Source organism: Leopardus geoffroyi, chromosome D2, assembly GCF_018350155.1.
Source record: "Leopardus geoffroyi isolate Oge1 chromosome D2, O.geoffroyi_Oge1_pat1.0, whole genome shotgun sequence".
Classification (NCBI taxonomy): domain Eukaryota; kingdom Metazoa; phylum Chordata; class Mammalia; order Carnivora; family Felidae; genus Leopardus; species Leopardus geoffroyi.
Genome location: NC_059334.1, coordinates 70056630 through 70079397, shown reverse-complemented (window position 1 = coordinate 70079397; position 22768 = coordinate 70056630). Strand labels below are relative to the sequence as shown.

At 40.6% G+C, this 22768-nt stretch overlaps 1 protein-coding gene across 5 annotated transcripts in view; it reads right to left on the bottom strand.

Moving 5' to 3' along the window:
* Window positions 1–22768, bottom strand: part of VTI1A (vesicle transport through interaction with t-SNAREs 1A) — a 349700-nt gene that overhangs the window by 325862 nt on the left and 1070 nt on the right. For all 5 annotated transcript variants that reach the window (XM_045438916.1, XM_045438919.1, XM_045438915.1 and 2 more), the window contains exons 2-3: window positions 12781–12839; window positions 8458–8568 (exon numbers count right to left, since the gene is read on the bottom strand). In XM_045438916.1, the coding sequence (XP_045294872.1) occupies window positions 8458–8568; window positions 12781–12839 (170 nt within the window). The remainder of the gene's footprint in view (window positions 1–8457; window positions 8569–12780; window positions 12840–22768) is intronic.

Sequence of the window (22768 nt, the reverse complement as noted above, 5' to 3'; positions counted from 1 at the left end):
AACAACAAATACAATTTTTTAAAAATGGTAAGCATGTTTATTAAGTGCATGCAGTGGAGGAAAATTTCTTTCCTGGAACAGTTCTGCCCAATCTGGCTGTCTTATCTCCTTCTAGAATGCACTTATATTCCTGCCAGAAGGATAAGCTGATGCTGTAATTACAACACATTACCACTGACACTATCTAAATCTCTAAAACATGACTTCATGGTTTTCTACAGCTTCCGCAGAATAGAAGTAAAATATCCCAGGGAGTCATAAGAACAGAAAAGATAAAATGTAAACAGAAGCATCAAGTTCGTGACCTTTCAACAAAAATCAAAATTTAAAAGAGTTCAGCTTTCTCATTTGCACTTCTTAGACTTAAAAAAAAAAAAACAGAATACAGCTACTGGCTTCACTCATAAACTCAGATACTCAAGTTGTCCATTCACCTGTTAAAAGAGAGAGTGCAGGTAGTAGCAGTAAAAGCTTCAAGCTGTTCCACAACATCCTTTGAACCCTGACCTAAGGGACCAACTCCGATAGTCTGCAGGTAGTTGGGTTTCTAGGACCATTCAGCCTCACTGCTGAGACTGTCAATAGAAGTGCCATTCTCTGATGTAGACAGCTTTGCACTAGGAGCTGGTCTAACAATCACATCACATAGTCTGCCAAACAGGAAAAGGACAGCATTCGGGCACCAATGACCTGGGATAGAAGTGAACTTGAGACTGGGGCTAAAAAGCTCTACTTCTAACACTCATTACAATCAATTCCTCCACCCCAAATACTGCACGTGCGTGTCCGTCTTAAAGGAAGTTCAGCTTTGTTACAAGAAAAAAAGAAATATGCAACTATACAAATACACCACAAGATGGCGCCAGCACCACAGTACAGTATCAGAGATACACAAGGCATTCAACACACCTTGTCCTCCTGTTAACTTTTGGAACCTTTTCCTGGTACATCGTGTATTTGCTCCCTCTTTTTCTACTTTCTGAGACTTAGTCAAACATTTTACACAACGTTAGGATTTTTTGTTTGTACACGTTTAGGCGGGTTTTGCTTGATTTTATTTTCTTAAGAAACAATAATCTTAAACTCAAAAAATCCTCAACTACATATTCCCCTCCTTTTGATTGGTTCGTTTTCCTGGAATAGCCCGACATGACACTTCTCTAGCGAACCTTACACCAATATTGAAGAAAGAAATTACAAGAACAATTTAAATATTTGAATTCTAATTAAAAAGATTGTTTTCAAATAAAGAGGATATTAAATCGATTTGAAATGAAATGTGAAGTTGGAGATGGGGGAAATGCAAAGCAACATGGAGGAAACATGTGAAAGTGGGTTTCGCTTATTTGACTCGCTCTGGCTTTAAATTTTTTTTTTTTTTTTTATGTTATATTTACTCTTGAGAGAGACAGACATACAGCATGAGCGAGGGAGGGCAGAGAGAGGGAGACACAGAATCCGAAGCAGGCTCCAGGCTCTGAGCTGTCAGCACAGAGCCCGACGCCGGGCTCGAACTCAGAAACTGCGAGATCGTGACCTGAGCCAAAGTCGGACGTTCAACCGACTGAGCCACCCATGCGCCCCTGACTCTGGCTCTGGCTTTAAACCAGACATTAAGGCAAGTCATTTGGTCTTCCTGGTCCTCCATTTCTTCATCAAAAGATAAGATGACCTGATTTTTAACTCCTCTGGACCTAATATTCCTAACTTACACTGAAACTATGAGAAGCCAAAAGTGAACAAAGGAGGCTAGAAGAGGCCAAATGTCCAGGCTAACAGAGTCAGGCAAGTGAACGGAATCAGCAGGAATAGCAACAGTATAAAAGAGAACACAATGATAACTACTGCCTTCCTTTAACTGCCCACAATTACACATACAGATTACAACAGGATTATTAAATCTTTTAAGTAGTTACTTATTCGGTTACAAATTAAAATCTATGATATGGGTCACTGTAAACAGCAGACTATTATTTTTATTTTTTATTCTCAGATGCACCTGGCTACCTGCTAGGGACTAATGAACATGAAAAGTACACTCAAGTTTTATGCCAGCCATGACAGAGCAATCAGTACAAGACTAATCCTCCCACTCTAAACAACTATAAAAATGGATGAAACAGGGGCGCCTGGGTGGCGCAGTCGGTTAGGCGTCCGACTTCAGCCAGGTCACGATCTCGCGGTCCGTGAGTTCGAGCCCCGCATCAGGCTCTGGGCTGATGGCTCAGAGCCTGGAGCCTGTTTCCGATTCTGTGTCTCCCTCTCTCTCTGCCCCTCCCCCGTTCATGCTCTGTCTCTCTCTGTCCCAAAAATGAATAAACGTTGAATAAAAAAAAATTAAAAAAAAAAAAAGGATGAAACATATGAAGTAACTGTTTTTAAAAACTGGACAACAGGCAGTGTAGAAACTGCCATCCTTTGGAGAAGAGAAACACTTGAAAAGAGTCCCACAGTTGCCATCACTCTCAGCCTGCAGGTACTTTCCAGACTACAGCACGTGGGGGTGGAGCCAAAATGGAGCACAGCATGTCACTGAGCTTAAGAGGCAGACACTGGAGTTTGGGACTGAGATGGAAAGAATTTAGCAGGGTAACAGGGAGGAGGGAGCTACACAGAGAAGGGGCTCCAGAAATCTAAACAGGGGCCTCCTTCTGTCTGTGGCTAAAAATGAACTTGCACACGCAGAGGACAAGATCCCACGAGGTCTTGCAGAGAACAGGTATTGGGGGGCTATGGGCAGAATTGAGAGTCTGGAGGTCACCCAAAGCAGGGAGACAGAATTCTGACCAAACATAAGGTAGAGCATTCACTGATGCTCCAGTCACTCAAGTGGAAGCCAAGAAAGGCCACACCTCAAAAGGAGGTCTACTCTAGACATGTCCTAAAAAACCTTAACAATAAGCCTTGAGAGGATCAATCTGACCTGTTAGTAAGTTACCTGCTTGCCCATATAAAGCTCATCATTCTCTGAGGGGTTCCTGGCTGGCATGAGACCACTGATCTTGGAGTTGTGAGTTCAAGTCCCATGCTGGGCACAGAGCTTACTCTAAATAAAAAGAAAAAAGAAAAGAAAAGAAAAGAAGAACGGATGAACGAATGAAAGACAGAGAAAGAAAGAGAAAGAAAGAAAGAAAGAGAAAGAAAGAAAGAAAGAAAGAAAGAAAGAAAGAAAGAAAGAGAAAGAAAGAAAAAGAAGGAAAGAGAAAGAAAGAAAAGAAAGAAAGAAAGAAAGAAAGAAAGAAAGAAAGAAAGAAAGAAAAAGAGAGAGAGAGAAATCTCTAAAGCATGCATTGTCAGCAGAAGTTATATCATGCCCATGGAGGCAAAAATTAGTTCTTGGGAGGATGAACAATTTACTACATTACAAAGACATGGGGCCCTTCAAAGGGCCATAGTACATGGACAAGTGTACAGATATACAGTATATCTGTAGTATCAAAATTTCATGGGGTAGGAGGAGGAAGGGGCAATTAGGAAAAAAAGTCTAAAAAGATTCCTTAGGAGGGCAATAATGAAAAAAAGGTTGAGATGCACTGCTCTAAAGGAAACCAACAAAACCTAGGCTTTTAACAATGTATGATCCACAATACCAAGCACATGATAATACAATTCCTAGACGTGTGAAGAAGCAATGGAACAGAACAGAAAGCCTATAAGCTGACCTGGATTTTATTCATCACGCAATGAGCACTCCATGGGATTTTGTGGAACAATATGACATATTCAGATCAGTGTGTTAGAAACATCATTCCAGACTGGTGCAGAGGGTGGTGTAGAGCTAGACAAGAACAGAAGGAGGAAAGGTTACTACAAACATCAAGATGGAGAAACATGAAAGCTTCCAGCAGTGGAGAGGAGAGTAGGAGATATTTAAGTGGCAGGATTGCTAGTTCTCAGTGATCAACTGGAAGCACAAAGTGCTTGGAGAGGAAGAAATTAACGATAACTCTGAAGTGACTAGTGCTTGTCAAGTTTAAGTGTTTGTGTTTAAGGAACTCTGGGGTAAAGTAAATAGTGAGAACTATGAGTCTCGGGGAGCCTGAGTGGCTCAGTCAGTTAAGCATCCAACTTTGGCTTGGGTCATGTGAGTTTGAGCCCCATGTTGGGCTCTGTGTGGACAGCCCAGACCCCAAAGCCTGCTTTGGATTCTGTGTCTCCCTCTCTTTCCGCCCACCCCTGCTTGTGCTTTGTCTCTGTCTCTCTCAAATATAAATAAACATTAAAAAAATTAAAAGAAAGGGGCGCCTGAGTGGCTCAGTCGGTTAAGCGTCCGACTTCGGCTCAGGTCACGATCTCGCGGTCTGTGAGTTCGAGCCCCGCGTCGGGCTCTGTGCTGACTGCTCAGAGCATGGAGCCTGTTTCAGATTCTGTCTCTCTCTCTCTCTGACCCTCCCCCGTTCATGCTCTCTCTCTGTCTCAAAAATAAATAAACGTTAAAAAAAAATTAAAAAAATAAAATAAAATAAAATAAAATAAAATAAAAAAATTAAAAGAAAAAAAAGAACCATGAATCTAGAGCTATAGAGATCTGGTTAGAAATGCAGGTGGGTAGAGATGCCATCGTGGAAGCCATGGGAGTGGATGATGCTACACAGAGATAGACAGTGCAGTAAGTGGAGAAGAAGCCTGAAGGACCCAGTGTCTAAGGAACAGGCACAGGAAGAAGAGGAGGGGCCAAGGAAAGATAACAAGTAGATAGTGAGGGTCAAAGAAAAAAGTATCGGGCTGTCCTCTGCCCTTCCTCATTGGTACAAATGACCCCCCAAAGTCTCAATATTACAAGGGGAAGAACAGATCTGATTCATTTGCAGTTAAGAGCAGCTGTGCTCTTTTTTCTTGGGGTTCAATAGTTCTAGGTACATCACCATGAGAAGGTTGTCAAATACCTTTAAGAAGATACTCTTTGTTCCTTTAAAAATAAAAAGCATTAAATATACAAAGAAAGTAAGAATCAAAAGGGAATTACATAAATATCTTCCACACTCGTTCAAATCCCTCCTGAGACGTGTGGTGAGGGAAAGTGAGAGAGCTGTAAAGCAGGAGTCAAAGGACCACTCACTTCTCAACGGCCCCCAAGGGCTTCTCTTCAATCCAGAGTAAACGCCAAGGTCTTTACCATGCCTACAGTGCCCTTGTAGGTCTTTCTTCTGCCTCTCTCTGTAAACAAATGTGCCTCTTCCTCTTTCAGTCAAGCCTCAGAGAACACCCCAGCAAAGACAGCCACGACCACTTTGTAGCCACTTTCACCCCTTTACTCACTTCATTGTCATGGACAGTATGTATCACTACCTGGAATTGTGATATCTGCATATTTGTCTATTTGCTTCCTGTCTTCCCCACTAGTGCTTACATCCCATGAGAGCAGAAACTTGATCTTACTCACAGCTTTTTCCAAGTACCTAGGACAGTGTCTATAGACAGCAGGGCTTGAGAAAGATGTGGTGAATGGAATCCAGAAACAATCTGAACCTCCTGGTTCTATCATGTGTAAATGGGGAGAGTCCTTCACATCTCCTCTCTCTACTCTTCATACAGTGAAATGTAGGACACATTAAAGCGGTTTATACCGTTAAGTCACTAAACAATGGAAGGGGTGGAGGTAATGGTGAAGGATGCTCCCTAACACAGGAGAAGAAAGTTGTGTGAACAATTATACACATAAACACATGAATTTTTAACGATGGCCGGGAGAATAAATGTTTAGTTCATAGTTACTGGTTCTGTTTCACTTTATAATAGAAAATATGCCTGAGAAATACCTACCCAAGTATATAATATCCAAATACTTAAAGGACTCTACCCAGGATTATATTCTTCAAGAGACAAAAAACACTGAAGATTGAACTGGCTGACTCATAAGCAATGAAAGCAACTTAATTTCTGAAAAAAATTTTAAGAAGAAAAGATTACAACTAAATTCAGTGTTATGGGTTGAGTTGTGTCTACCTCCAGATGTTGAGGTCCTAATTCTCAGTACCTCAGAAAGTGACTGCATTTGGAGAAGAGTTAATTGAGTATAAATGAGATCATTAGGGTGGGCTCTAATCCAATGTGACTGGTTCCTTATAAGAAGAAATGAGAACACAGACACAAAGGGAAGACCATGTGAAGACCCAGGGAGAAGACGGCTGTCTACAAGCCAAGGAGAGAGGCCTAGGGAGAAACCACACCTGCTGACACCTTGACCTTGGACTCTGAGCCTCCAGAACTGTGAGAAAGTACAGATCTGTTGTTTAAACCATCCAGTCTGTGGCACTGCTTATGGTAGCCCTCACAAACTAATATAGTTCGTTACTTTAGAAACCAAGAGAGATATCTTTGTAAAGGAGTTTCATAAAGATGAGGTTAGCAAACTAAAACAATCCTCATAAATGTTTTACTTTACATTCATCATTTATATTGAAACATTAACTTTAATTAGAGTTGTCTGAGTATAAATTCGAGTGGTCAAATTCTTAAATCAATTTAATTTTCTCATTATATCTCCTATTCTTGCTAAGATAGCCTACCTTTCCCGAAGCAGTCAGAGAAGGTTTTACCTAGCACAGAGCACAGAAGCTAGGCAGCCACATTTCTTTTCTCAGTTTAGGCCCATCATGGATTCTGATTTTTTTTTTTTCTCTTTTTGTAATTAATAGAAACACAATTTAAAAGGCAATTGCATCAGAGCCACTGACATAGCCTATCTCAACTCCTCAGGAAAATATCTACTAAAATATAAAATAAACATGCATAACTGCGAATCACCCAATCTCCAGATTCTAGGTGGAATTTCGACTAGGTTTGGTACCACTGTAGTCTAGAAGGCACAGCCTTCATAAGTAAAACACCTAAGGCAGGAAAAGAGGTGGAAAGACCCTTATAAACTCTGGACTTTATGAATTTGAACCCCAGGGTCAGAAGTGAAGTTGATTCACCTGTCAAGACGTGACTCCTCTGTCACTTACAGGTGAAGCTCAGATCTTTCTTCATCTGTATCTTTATTTTTTTTAAGCAGTAAACTACACATAAAATATGCCATGTTCATCATTTTTAGGTATACCGTTTAATAGTGTTAAATATATTCACATGTTGAGCAACCCATCTATAGAACTTGTTACCTTGTAAAACTTAAACTCTATATCCCTTAAATAACTGCCCATTTTCCCCACCCCCTCAGGTCCCAGAAACTGCCATTCTACTGTCTGTCTCTTAAATTTGAGTCCTCTAGATACCTCATATAAATGGAATCATATAGTATTTATCTTTTGTGCCTGGCTTGTTTCACTCAGCATAATGTCCTCAAGCATGTCATGTCATAGCATATGTCAGAACTTCCTCCATTTCTAAGGCTGAGTAATACTCCATTGTACACATGTACCATGTTTTGTTTATTCATTCACCTGTTGCTGGACACTGAGTTGCTTCCATCTTTTGGTGTTGCGAATAATGAGGCTAGAACGTGGATGTACAAATAGCTCTTTGGAACCCTGCTTTTAATTCCTTTGGATAGATGTCCAGAAGTGGAGTTGCTCAGCTGTATCTTTTTATTCACTTATGACTTTCTAGTTACTAACAATTTCAACATTATACGTTTACATTTACATTCTTAAATTTGCTCTAAAGTGGGCAGAGTTGACAGTCGGATGTATAGGAAGAGAAAGCTAAATATTCTCATGGAGCAATTGGTGGAAAGGATCACTTGTATGAATTATCAGTTGAATTCCTTTTGTCCTTTTGATTGGAAAAGTGTAATGTATCCTTTTAAGACTCTAATAAAGTCTATGGTACCCATCCCAGGAAAAGAGTGCACAGCGAAATGGATATCCAAAAATACCTATATAATTTCAGGACATTCATGAGTCTCTGAAGTCCATCTGTGAACACGACATCTTAAAGCCTGCAGACTATGAAAAGGCCCAAAATTCGGCTTCAAAATTCTAACAAATGCTAAGTGGCAATAAATACTGTCTAAACTCAGAGGACCACAGGTTTTGGATCTACTTGTGAATCGTGAATCCAGCATCCCTCATATTCCGTCATTAGCTAGCTCTTTAAGCATAAAAAAAAAAAAAAAAATTTAATGTTTATTTTTTTAAGAGAGAGAGAGAGAGACAGAGGCAGAGACAGAGACAGAGTGCAAGCAGGGGAGGGGCAGAGAAAAGGAGACACAGAATCCGAAGCAGGCTCCAGGCTCCGAGCTGTCAGCACAGAGCCCAACGCAGGGCTCGAATCCACGAACCATGAGATCATGACCTGAGCCAAAGTCGGACGCTTAACCGACTGAGCCACCCAGGCGCCCCAAACATTTTTAGACCCCTAAGTTATCAACAGTGAAAGCTGTGCTTGTCTCCGGCACAAGCTCCTAGAGACGATGCGTGTCGTGCTAACTGAGGTGTGTGGAGGAAACAATAAAAAATACAGGTGAAAATTCAGTGAAAGATTAGTAAATATGACAGAGGGTAGAATCTGACTCACAAAATCTGTTTCAAGTTTGCCCATTTCTTGCTTGTAGCTTCGCATCCTGTTGCTGTACATTCCTCGACTTTGGGGTGGGATCTCTCGGACTTCCAGATCCATCTGTTCAAGCTGGAAGGGTGAGAAGAACACAGGACTTATACCATATGCTTGCACTTTATTTGGCCAGACATCTAGAGTTGAAATGATTTAGTCCCAATTCCTCATTTTCCACTGGAGGAGCCAGGCTGAGGGAGCTAGCTGCCCATGATCAAGTAACAATGGGAATGCTTCTGTGCTTAACTTTTGTTTAGGTCAACAAATAGTTACTGAGTTAGTGACACACAGAGTGACAAAGCACTCACTTTGCCAAGAATGTTTTTTAGAACATATGCATTAATCCAAATATCCTCAATAATAACAATTTTAATACCTTCGGTGTGTCCTATCATTCAATCCAACCCAACCTGGTTGGTCTTTTGACCCCAAACTACCAGGACTATGGGAACCTAAAACAAACCATTATTTCTACCCTTTCTATAAAAGGCCAGCCCAGACTTAGTCATTTGGTGAAAATTCTTCTGGAAACTCTTTTCTGATTAGGGAAATCACATGCCAACCAATATGTGATCTCAGCCTCCAGCCGGACTCCTACTTTATAACCATGTTGATAATAGAGTTAAATGGATGCAGTAATATGCTAAATTACACAAAGCTCACTGAAATCACAGCAGCATACTTTTCAATAATCTGTCACTAATAACCTTTGGAAACAACACGTGAGCATGTAAAGAGAGGTGATACAGAAACAGGGTGATGATTAAGAACACAGGCTTTTGATTCAGATGCCGGTGTCCACATCATAGGCTCCACTATTTACTAGTCATGAACCTTTGGACCAGTTTGTTAAGTTATCTGGGCCTTACTTTCTCATTTCTATAAATAGTATGTCTTCTGTAGGACAGCTGTGAAGATTATAAGGCGTAATTCTCATAATGTGCTTACAACAGTGTCTCTTGCTTGATAATCGCCAGATTAATGTGAAGAATCGTAGAGGTGATTACTGATGAAGAAGAAGAAATAGAGCAAGTACGAAACAAGGTATCAGAGGTAGCTTCTTTATACTTGGCATTAAAAAACAAAAACCAACAACAGCAGCAAATTGGCTCCATCCATGTCTAATAAACTCACATCCAAAAACGCTGCTATATATTTTACCTTTTCAAGAATTCTAGGGGCGCCTGGGTGGCTCAGTCGGTTAAGCGTCCGACTTCAGCTCAGGTCATGACCTCACGGTCCATGGGTTCGAGCCCCACATCGGGCTCTGTGCTGACAGCTCAGAGCCTGGAGCCTGCTTCAGATCTGTGTCTCCCTCTCTCTCTGCCCCTCCCCTGCTTGCATTCTGTCTGTCTCTCTTTCAAAAATACATAAACATTAAAAAAATAAAAAATAAAATAAAGTATTCTAATGAGTTATTTCCCTAACTACTATAAGCTTATCACTTATATACCCCTTACTCGTCCAGCATTAGGGACTGAATAATAGCAGCACTCAGATACCCAGAATACCATGTTTCAATTCACAGGCCTTAATTTTTATTAAAAAAAAAAAAAAGACAGAAAGAAGAGAGAGAGAGAGAGACATAGTTTTAATTAGGGTTGACTTAAGTGGTGACCACTTAAATTATTACCATATCTCTACATAAATGTGAGGCACCAATAAATTAAATAGTTACTCAGCAAGGCAATTATTTCACTTCTCTGAAATCATTATTAAGTCCTTAGTGCTTACAGGGTGAGCAGAATCATCCAAGTAACTGCCAAAGTACATGTAAGTGAAAATCCGAGATTTGACTTCACTTTTGTTTAAGGCATTTTATAAAGACACTGGAAATGAAATTAAAAGGAGGCAAGAAAGAAAAAAAGGAAACACACAGCAAGCACTTCAAATGACACCAGCAATAAGGCTAACGTGAGCTTGGCTTCATGTTGTCACAACATTCACGTGGCCAACATAAAGCGGGAGACATGGTAAACCCAAGACTAGCAGTGTCCAAGAGATTAACACAAAATGATTGTTCAGCAGAAACACAAGTAATCCTGATAAGCAAAATCAAAAACAAGTGTTTCTGCCAGGGTCCTCATCCAAAGGAGAGAGTGTAATACACTGAGAGTATCCTTAACAAGGTTGTCATCAGAGTTAAGTAAATTCGCTGTCTGATCATTTTCAACAAACAGAAACACATATCTTAGACAGAATTCTTTATGTTAGTTATAAGCTCCATGAGGTATAACCATGTTTTATACTTCTTGGTACAGTAAAATCTTGGCTCTTAGGAAACCAGCTTTCTAACATCATTAAGTAACTTGATGGCTCCAAAAGAAGCTCAACAAACCAAAACACAGTTTTTGATGCAAAAGAACTGCTCCTAAGAACTCAACACTATAAGCCGTCAACTCAGGATCCAAACAACTGACTACTTGTATAGTTCCATTCAGAATGCGCTTGCCAGCTGGAAGGCAGGACAGTCCTGACTCGCAGCTACGCTGTGTAGAAGGTCAGTCTTGTTACACGAAGGCCAGGAAGCATGAGAGAAAGAGTCGAATATAAAAAGGAAAGAAAGTACGGGGAAAAGCATTTGAGAAAAGGGGGCAACTTTCAAAACTGAGGCAGACATTCGAAGCTGGAGTTGGACGCAAAGCTGCCACTGTAGAGGCAGTGACAGCACAGCAGAGATGAGAAGTTGATCTTGCAGGGTCCGGAGAGCATCCGACACTCTGATGGCTAGAAAAGAGCCAGCGACAGACAAGACAAAGTAGCGGCTGTGCAACTCGCTGCCTCCGCGCTCAAAGTCACGGAGCAAAGGTCTGCTGTGCAGTGGGGAATGACAGCCACCTATTTCTTCAGACCCTCTAAAACAGCAGCCCCTTGTGTATGACCCTGTCAAGAAAAGTAACTCAGTTGAATAAATCTGGAATTGCTCCACGCTTTAGCTGGCCCCTATAGTCCCTTCTTAGAGATACATAATGCCTCTTAGCCTACTTAAGGGTCCAAGAGGATTCTGCAGAAAAACAACAACCAAAAAAGATGCCACCCTCCAATTCTATTTAAGCCAGCTAGTTTCCCAAACTTATTTGACCTGGCAACAGCAGTCACCAGAAACACACTTGGGGAAACTGTTGTAAGGATATCAGCAAGCGGGTACTGAAGGAACACTAGGCAGTGCCCTTCAGTATGTAGGGAAGCAACACTCTCATTTAGGACCCCATTGTGGCCACAAGCAGAGTCGCGCTTGTAAAGCTTGGCTTTAAAACCCCAAACTGGGAAACAACACCTTTTCAAACTTTTTGTTCCTTGATGTACAAATATATTTATATCAAAAAGTAGGAGATAAGCCAGAGCCCTGGGTATAGCCTGTTTAAATACAAGCTCTTACCCCACCACTTGTGGCGTAGGACCTCAAAGTTACATAATCTTTCGGGGCCTCAGTTTCCCCACCTACAGAACGGGAGCAATAATGGCACTGAGAATCACTCCTCGGTGGGTCTCTCACATTCCCACGTGTCTTGCTGGGCACGTCAGGAATACAAGGCCCTGACTGCTCCTTTCAAGCCATTTCTCAGGGTTGTATTTATAGGGAACAGCCCTGGGGGAGGAAATAATGGGCCCCTCCGGGACAAACAGCAGGCTTGCTCACAGGCTGCTACAAAGCAAGGCATTTCCCAGGCTCCAGGTTCCTTTCCGGGAAGGTATTCTGCTGTGGGCAGACGTTCTTCCAGGCAAACCCGCGTCACTCCTGTGGGAACTGGGGCTCAGGGAACCGAGGCAATTGTGCTGAGACTCGGGTGGCACCTTTTGCTGTATTATGTTCTTTTGCCTCTGACCGAGGAATCTCATGTCTTCCACCAGCATCCATGACACTATCGCAAACTTAGCTGTCACAAAGCAACTGGGGAACATCTCAGGTCCTTAACACTTTTTGACAGACAGCCTTTGTCTCACAGCGCTTGTGTGAACATTAAATATGATAAAGCAAGTAATGTGTTTAACCCAGTGCCTGGTACTGAGTATGCCTTTAACAAGCATTAGCTATTTATACCTATTAGGAAACGTATTATGAAGGAAAATAAAGGGGAGTCACTTAATGTGTCACCTTCATTAAGAAGAATAAAATCCCAAGAGACTATTAAATTCTCTTCAATGGAAAAACTGATGACTTCGGAATTACAAACTGCTAATCGGAAATGTGTCACGTTTCTACAGTGTACAAAGCAGACTAGAGGAAGGCATCGGCATAAACGGCTCTGGGTTGATGTGAAAACATATCACTGAGTCTGCACATACCAATTCTTTCGCTTCTTCGAGCTGTTTCTCCACGTGGCCAACCATCTGCTTCTTCTCATCTGAAATAAACAAGAATACCAAGGAATTGCTAAGGATACACATAAACTTTAAATTGTATTAACCCATGAGTTAAATGGGTGATGAGTTAAGGAGGGCACTTGTGGTGGTGAGCACTGGGTGCTGTATGTAAGTGATGAATCACGAAATTCTCTACATGAAACTAATATTACACTGTATGCTAATCAACTGGAATTTAAATAAAACTTGAAAAAAAGGTACATTAAAAAAACCAAACAATTCCTAAAACTGGGTGTGATTGTATAATCCTTTAAAAGATCATACTTGTAGGCAGCATGGGTGGCTCAGATGGTTAAGCGTCCGACTTCAGCTCAGGTCACGATCTCACGGTTCGTGAGTTTGAGCCCTGCATCAGGCTCTGTGCTGACAGCTCAGAACCTGGAGCCTGCTTTGGATTCTGCGTCTCCCTCCCTCTCTGCCCCTCCCCTGCTCGCACTCTGTGTTCTCTCAAAAATAAATACACATTAAAAAAATTTTTTTAAGTTAGTACTTTCATTACGTATTGACTGTAATGGAAGAAATATTTGAAGTCAGAACTATTGATTCTTTTATTTTTTTTAATGTTTTTTAACATGTATTTATTTTCAAGAGACAGAGACAGAGTGCGAGTGGGGGAGGGGCAGAGAGAGAGGGAGACGCCAGATCTGAAGCAGGCTCCAGCCTCTGAGCTGTCAGCACAGAGCCCGACGTGGGGCTTGAACCCACCAACAGTGAGATCATGACCTGAAGTCGGACACTTAACCAACTGAGCCACCCAGGTGCCCCAAGAACTATTGATTCTAAACCCAAAGTCATTACTTACTTGCTGGTTGTGGGATCCTAGATAAGAAAGAGTTTTTTTTTTTTTCTGAGACTCAGTTTGTACTGTCTAAAATGGAAATTTTAGGACTGGATTCTTTTTAGCTCACAAGGCTGATGCAAGTAAAATTACTTTTAAATTATGAAGTGCTAAGTCTCTGGGTGTAGTTTATTCAAACTTCACCACCATCAAGTTATAATTCAACTATACTTCCCTTTTCTGAGAGACATGTCCTAGCAGATATTTTCAGAAAACTTCTCCCTGCCCCCATTCCAAAACAATCAGTCCATTTATTCAGAGACGGAACCTAAGTTTTGTGCTAAGCGAATTTACTGAACAATTTACAGTTTCGTGTCTAACACCCTTCTTTTCTCAGGCAGTAACCTCACTCTTTTGAGGCTTTCCTCTTCACCAAGCAGGTCAATGGGAGATTCTATCTCCTTCTATGATCCTGCCCCTTTGACCACAGTGACCTAGCAAAGGATGGGCTTCTCACCCTAGTTGGACCAATCCCAGTAGCTCAATCCCTCTTGCCACACTTTTCTGGGGGGTGGAAGTGGAGTAGGCATATAACTCAAGCAGACCAATCAAAGTCCTACAGCAATAGCAAAATCTTTTCCTCTCTCTTGGTAGAGTTATGACAACATAAGTCTAGAAGCTGTTGGCATCCATTGTTTGAGCTACAAGAAGCAAGTTACTTTGCAGTAGTTGAGAATGAAGTCTATATTTAGAAACAAAGCTGAGGGATAGGTAGTAGGTAGGTAGGGAGGTAGATTAGGTACGTAGATTTAGTTAATTAGTGTCTGGTTCCAGATAACTCTGACACAGGTTTTGCTTGACTTTATCATGATTTGTTTTCTTCAATTAACAGATTTCTTTTTCTGTTTTTAATGTTTAATCTTTGAGAGAGAGAGAAAGCATGCACATGCACACGAGTGGACAAGGGGGCAGAAGGGGGCGGGTGGTGGAGAGAGGATCTGAAGCAGGCTCTGTGCTGACAGCAGACAGCCCAATGCAGGGCTTGAACTCATGATGAACCGTGAGATCATGACCTGAGCCAAAACCAAGAGTCAGACGCTTAACTAATTGGGCCATCCAGCTGTCCCTTCTTTTTCTTTATTTAAAGTTAGGTTTTTGTGAACCTAATGACTATTGACTAATACAAGAAACTAGAGAAATCATGAAGCTTGAAATGGGTACATTTAGTGGCTGACTAGCCCTTCAGAAGGATCGTCAACACTAAGTGGGGAATGTTCAGTAGAAGTTATCATTTTACTAGAATAATGAGGTTCTGCTAATCCCAACCCCTTCCCTTTGATCCCCCTAAACTATGGGGCTAGCTATCACGTACGTTTTGTATACACTCCAAACATTTCACCCTAAGAAAAATGCACATTTGAAATTAAAATTTTGTTTGATTTTGCTTCTTTGAAAAAGTTAAGCCTACATATGGCCAGGTTAAAATTTTAGTACATGACCCCAAATCTATTTCCTTCTGGCACATATGAATCTGCCCAATATCTCCATAAGTTATAATAGAACCACACTGTATTTTTGTGATAGAACAGAATATGAAATAAGACAAGCCCATCCTGGACCAAGAGTGAGATTATGAATTTACAGTTCAGAAGGAACATCTTGTTTTCTTTAAGGTGCTAAGTCCATGCATAAGTCCATGCTTATTAGTCCAGAACTAATAAGCAACAGTTTTTCTCACAAAACAAAACAAAACCAGAAGCCTTCCTTGTACTGTATTTCCCTTTGCTAATGTCTCTCTCTTATACCCACAGTCACAATTGGCCTTCCTCATCTCCCATTTCCTCCTTATAATCTTGCTCTCATCCCCCACCATTCTACTGAAGTGACTCTTAAGTCTGATGACCTTTCCTTTGCTCAAACAAATGGGACACTCTCTGGTCCTACGTTTCCTTAATCTTGTGGCATCAGACCTCCTGCTCCTCCCATCCTGTCACTTTTTCATCTCCTGGCTTCCACAACACTCTGATTCTGTGATCCTCCTACAGGCTCACTTCTGTCTTCATGTCCTCTGCCGGCATCCACTCCCTCCATTTATCCTTTAAGTGTTGGTGTTCCTTGGAGTTCAGTCTTTGCTTTTCTTCTCTTATGACTATTGCCTATGTCCCTGGACAATTTCATCCCACTACCATTTTTAAGCTGCCATATTACACATTTATGATCCCAAATCTTTATCTCTAATCCTGATATATTTCCAGGACCCAAGACCTTTAATCCCAATGGCTATGCCCACCTCCACTGTGACTACCTGGCAAACTGCTATTCAAAACTCACTTCAGAAATCACCACCTCTTCAAAGCCTTTCCTAACCCAACAAAAAAGTTAGTCACTCTCCCTTACAGAAACACCTAGAACTCTTACCTGAGTCCAATAATTTATCTATCACACTTACCATCTCCTAGGTTGGGGGCTTTGGGAATACAGGATTCATGTCTTGATTATCTTTATAGTCCTAAAATCTAACACTGAGACTGTCATATGATCAGTTCTTGAAAAATGATGATTAATTGAATAAATAATGCAGGATGGTATAAACATTGACAAAAGAAGCGAGGCTACCAACCACCCTGGTTTCCCTGCCTTCATACTTGCTCCTCTCTACCATTTAATCTCCCCAAAACCTGGCTATGATTGCATCACTTGAGCCTAGCAGTCAAGGTGTTCCACATTCCAGATCCAAGCAACCTGTCCAACTTTATTTCCAACTACTAGCTCTCTAGTGTGTACTCTACATGCTAAGCAGACAATTGATTTTTACCCAAACACATCTCTCTCTTATTTTTGTTCCCCGCTCCAACCCTTTGTTTAAGCTACCATTTAGGACTCTGGCTGAATCTAAAAGAATTGAGTCTGGCTAATAACCTAAGCCAAACAAGGGAATTTATTAGAAGGACAGCTATTAGAATTAGAAGCGGGAAATCTTATTAGAACACACTGGAGTGACTCATAGAGTCAATGGTAAACATGAGCCCCCAAGCTCCGAAAGGACAGTTCCCGGGGTGGCTCGAGTACCAAGGGAGCAGGAACTCACTGACAGTCTCTGCAAAGGGAGGGTCTCGAACAGCGAGGCCAACTCTCTTCTCTGCTCACTCTGCTCATGATTCGAATCCCAGCAAACATTCTAGGAATGCACTCACGTGGGTAGTGTGTTCACCTCTTGATCTGGATAGGTGGCCTGTCAGTTCCACCAAGACTGGGTTGAGGTAGTTCCTCAATGGAAAATTGAGGTGCTGCTATCAGAAGACAGAATGGAGGATTCTGGGCACCCCCAAAACAACAGATACCCACTGCGCCCACTTTTTGCAACCTCTTTGAATATACCCTTTCCCCATTTTTTGTCTGCTAAATCCCACCTATCCTTCCAGGTGATTTCCTGGGACCGATGTTATCCCCTCTGAACTCCCAGACCTCTGTGCTCTGCTCTAGTGGCTCTGATGGTCATTAGAAACTGGTGTAGTTGTCTCTTCACCCTCATTTCCAGCTCCTTGGAGGCAGAGACCACTCTTCACACGTCTTTGTCCTAATCCTGTATTTCTCACATCTTTAAGAAAAGAATGAAAAGGTGATGGTTTAGGAGGAAAGCATGAATGAGGAAGAAAGGAAGAAAGGAAAGAAAAAGACTGAATCAGATGACCTTGGAAATATCTACCAACATTAAGTTTTGGCAACCTTCTAGCACAATTCATACGTATTCCCAAGAAAGCTTCATGCTTTCCACGCCAAATGGCATCCCCTTTACAAATGGCCTGTTCCTAAGATTCAGAACTTCATAACTAACAGCTATCATTAGTTTCACAGGGCTGTGTGTTGAACATTATCACAGTCAACCCTCAAGACAACCCTTTGGAGATACTAGCATTATCCCATTCTCAGGCAAGCAAACAAACTCAGAGTGATTAAAGAATTTCTCCAAAGTTAAACGGCTAGTAAGTTGCAGAGTTGGAACTCCAACAAGGTCTGCTGTCCAGAACTGAGTCTTCACCACTGATACCCTACATAAAATGCACTATACGAACAAATGTCATCACCTTTTTTGTATATAGGCTTGATGAATGCTGATATACACCTAAGTCGTTGCATAGCATGACCTTCCCTTGCCCACTCGATATTAGCACAAGTGCCTCGTGCTTGTGTTACACACAAACCTACATGATTTTTTTTTTTGCCAGTAATAAAAGAAGGTCTTCGCAAGCCTTGCACACCCCTATAAAGTAGTGCAAGTATCAGAGAGAACTTGATTTCAGTTGCTGCTACCTGTCTTTGTGCAATGCAGGTATTTTTAGAGAAAACAGCAGTGGAAATTACGTACTGGGAAATGCGGAGTGAAACTACTAACAGAGGAACTTTTTATATTAGAGAACTTAAAAATGGATATGTTACTAATGCTACACTATGTAGCATGGTGGAGAATGGTCACTAGTGAAACAAAGCCATTCTAGAATGATCCATGTAATAACAGATTAGAGTTGGAGACAGCAATACGAACTCATGTTTAACTTACCATAGATGGTTACACATATAAATATTTTTTGGTACGTATACATGTGTGATTCAATGTACACACATGCATTTCCTTGTCTTTCAGCTGAGGGACCAGAAGCAATAAAACCCCAGGAGCTATGGGAATACCTAGTGTCCAGATCTTGGTTGCTAACACCATTTCTCAATAAAAGGAAGTTGGATTCCTTGCAGAAATGGCTGATCTAGGACTGGTATGGGAAAAGCACAAGATGATGTTGGAGTACCCTGGAGAGTAAGACAGTGCTAAAAAGGAAACACCAAAACCAAACCTGCAATAATAGGGGTATATGAAGAGTACACAGAAGCCAGCTGAAGGGGCTTCCCATGGTCAAAGCTGGAACAATGTGAGCAACAAAATAAAGTAGTGTTGGAATACAAGAGAAGAAAAAAATAAAATCATGAATCCGTGGATATAAATGACGGAATAAGCAAATGGAGAAGAACAGACAAAATCTCCCCTGCAGAGAATCCCAAATGATTAACACAGATGCTAAGCCTTCAAGGAGGTGGAGTCTGATGCCCAACTCCTGAGGTGTGGGCTATGCATATGGTTTCCTTCCAAGGAATATGGAAAAGAGGAGAAAGAGTAACTTTACAGTGGAGAAACCTGACAAACACTACCTCAGCCAGGTGATCAAAGCTAGTATCAGTAGTGATAAATTAAGTTACAGTATATATTCTTGATGGAATGTGATGAAAATCATGCTTTATTTCTGTACTCTTCTTCCCCCAAACCTGTAACTCCAGTCTGATCACGAGAAAGGCATCAGGCTAATCCCAACTGAGGATCATTCTAGAAAATGTCCTACCAGGACTCCTCCAAACTGAAGTCTAGAGAAAAGCCTGAGAAAATTGTCACAGCTAAGAAGAACATAAGAAGCCATGATTAATAAATGTCTTGTAGTATCCTCGATTGGATCCTATAATAGTAAAAGGACATCAGGTACAACAAACGAATAAACAAAGCAAAAGGGAATCTGAACAAAGTACTGCATGGACTTCATTTAATTGTAATGTATCAATATGGGTTCACTGGCTGCAACAACAAATGTATCATATTAACATAAGATGTTAATAAAGAAAACTGAGCATGAGATACATAGGGTTCTCTATATTATCTTTGTGATTTTTTTCTATAAATCTAAATGTGTTCTAAAATTAAAAGTTATTTTAAAAAAATCAATGAAGCCTTTACTCAGGTTAACTGAATTGTTGAAGGGCGAGAGGTCCCTCTGGGATTAGAGTGCGGGTATGGGATTAGAGTATAGCTATTTCAATTTACTGTGCACCCGGGTTCCTGAACTAGAACTGGAACCATCTCTTCAACTCTAACTCTCTAGAACAACAGAAATGTAATGCATGAAAATCACACATGAAATTTTATATTTTCTAGTATCCACATCTTAAAAAGTAAAGAGAAACAAGTAAAATTAGTTGTAATACATGTATATATTTAGTTTTAGTAATATTTAGCCCAATATATTCAAAATATTATCATTTCACTCCGCAGCCACATTTCAAGTGTCCAGTAGCTACATGTGGACATTACAGCTCCAGAGCCACGTGTATTTTAAGCAAACCACAGTATTCATAAATAAAAGCAGACTTTTCTGAATTCTCCCTCCTACAAACACTACAACTTACAAAGGCAAGAGAGACTCATGGAACATTTATGGCTTCTTCCATTCACAGCTATGCCTAGATGGTTTCCAAAAGCCTCCAAGGAGTGGCATAACTAATGAGCAAGACTTGAGAATTTTCTTCCAGAAAGGATGCCTGTCTTGTGCCATCACTTTCCCTTCTTTTCCCTGCCTCCCTTCTAGATATCACGAGTTCGAAGCCCAATTTCCATTTCACATCCAAAAGACCGTGATCATTCACATCCTTTCAAATGTAGGCATTCTTCAAGAGAGATTCACCTAACTCTAGTCTAGGCAGAAAAGGAAGCAAGAATTGAGGTCCAAGTTTCCTTTAAGAGTTTAATTAATACCTCAAAGTCTGAGAAGCTGGGTCCTGTCTAACCCTGCCAGCTGTTCTTCAGCAGTGTTAATAACATCGCTAATAGCTCATTTATCACGCACTTTTTCTGGTGAAAACAAAATGTGCTACTGTGTTCCAGACTTTCTTTCATTTGATTTTTACCACACTGTAAGTAAGGTTGAAGCAATTGCCTCCTCTCGCCAATTTAAAGATGGAGGAAGCAGGCTTAAAGGGACCAAGCAATTTGCTCAAGATTGAACATCTCGCGAGTAGCAGAACGGGTGCCATGTGTGAATCTCACAAAGTGGTAGGATTCACAAAAGATCACTTATCTCTCTGCAAATGGTGAAGTAAGCATATAATTGCAAAAGAACATTTTATTTAAGATTCTTGAGGAAGCCTCCCTGATGTAATGGCAACTTTGTACCTGTAAAGCATCCTCCCACTTAGGATTCATCACCAGAAGAAAAGGAACTTCCCAATTAGTATTAATTAGGTATGTTTCTACCCATCCATTTCCTGACTTTACCACCGAACACTAATCATTAAAATTAAATTCCAAATACAGTGCCAGAAGAATATTACCGAGAGGGACTGATCTGTTTCATTAGTCCAAATACCAAAATTATTTAAATTCAAACACTTCAGTCTAGGAACAAAGTCTCTTTATTGTTTAAAACATACCACAGACTAATCCAATTTCTTTTATAAAATAAAGTTTTAAAGTACTCCATCTTTTCTATTCTCCCTGGAAGTAACACTTTAATACATTGTGTATGCACAGCACAGGTTGAAGTTCATAGCAATCAATTCTATTCACTCTACTTCCATTTAAATAAGTTAATAAGTTGGGGAAATAAACTGCTTTGGCTGTAAAGTGTGTTCCAATTGTAAAAGTAAATTACAGTTCATCTCCTCTAAGTCAACCACTAATGATGTTCTGATGGGGAGGGACTGTAATTACTTTTAATTATACTGTTTTTCTCATGGCTGTACACACTGATGGTCCAGAGACATATCTGAAATTCATAACTGCACTGGATATATTTTTTCATTTTTTCTATTTATCAATTAGAAACAGATTATAAAGAGAGCAAGTATAAGTAACTATTAAGAGGAAAACTACTACATTTTTAAGAATTACTATTATTCAATTAGTCAAGTCAGTAAGCATTTCTCCAGTGCCAGCTCTACGGTCCTTTCTCAATTCCAATGTAACTGCTATGTTTGGGCCTTACGCCATACTATACATAAGGTGAGTCAAGGCTTTATTTTTAAGGTACCTAAATCAAAGGTTTCCTTCAAAATGGTAAGACTCATTACATTAAAACATAAAGACGAGGAAGAAGAAAACTGTAACAAAAACGGTTTTCTTGGAAACAGCTTTTGCAACTTTGCACCCATGTATGACTTTGTTACTTTATAAAACACCTTCTTAACACAAAAGCTATTCGCCCAAACAGAAAATGCTTCTTTGTTAAAACTGTTACAATCAAAAATGAACAAAAATCCAACTGAAACCACAAGTCCTGATACTCTGCGACTCTGGAACTCAAGTCAAAGGAAGTCGCCTCCAGCAACACCGACAACAAAAATCAAGATGGTCTTGGGCAGTGGGGAAAGCGGAACTGAAGAGAAGAGGCGAGGTGATGTATCATGAAGTGATGAGGCCATCAGCCACTCTCTCCACGAAAATCTCCGAGGCAGCAGAGCTCGGTGGTACGCTACCTTGATTCTCTCCTCTTGTTCCCTCACTTGGGCTCATAAACCTCTTTAAGACATCATCCACCTCTCCAGAACTAACTGGGACTTCAGGGGATGAGTGGGGTGTCAGTTCAGAGATCCTGGTCTCAAGCAAATGTCCCTATTAATAGAAAATGGGTCAGGGGAGGGGAAAGAAAAACGAAGAAATAAAGGAAGAGCATTATTTATAAACACACAAGTTTGGGGAGAGTAGGGAAAGGGAAAGAAGAACGACAACTTAGGTCCAGCAGAAATTATTCTGGCATCAAGGACTGACTAACAAGGTGGGAATAGGGAAGCTGCCCACTAGTTCACAGATCAATGAGCACCCTCTTTTCTGCACACTATACCCCAGAGCCAAGGTAGGGTCAAGTGCAGATGACAGTTCAGTTTCCTCAGCAAAACTAAGCCACAAGTAACAATCTTACCTGCAACTAACTACTCAAATTAAATATGTACTTAGAGAAAGATAAATCCTAAAACAATGTCTCAGAATAAAAAAAGAAACCAAATATATTTATATTCAACTGTTTATTTACTTAAACGTCTTTCTGAGCCCTTTCTAAGTAAATGCCAAGGAAATCAAACATAGCTCCCACATTCAGAGTTGACAGATTAGCATGGCAAGTAAGATATGCTAAAACTTCTAAAACAAGAACAAGAACACTTCTCGATGGGATATGTGGAATCCTAAAAGTGAGAAAAATTATCCTGTACCAAGTTTTACATAAAAGTGGGTTGCAGTCTTCCAAGAAGGATGAGAAATAAGAAATGGGGTTGGGGGTATGAAAAATACTAACGATTATAGCAGCTAACACCAAAAAAGGGCTT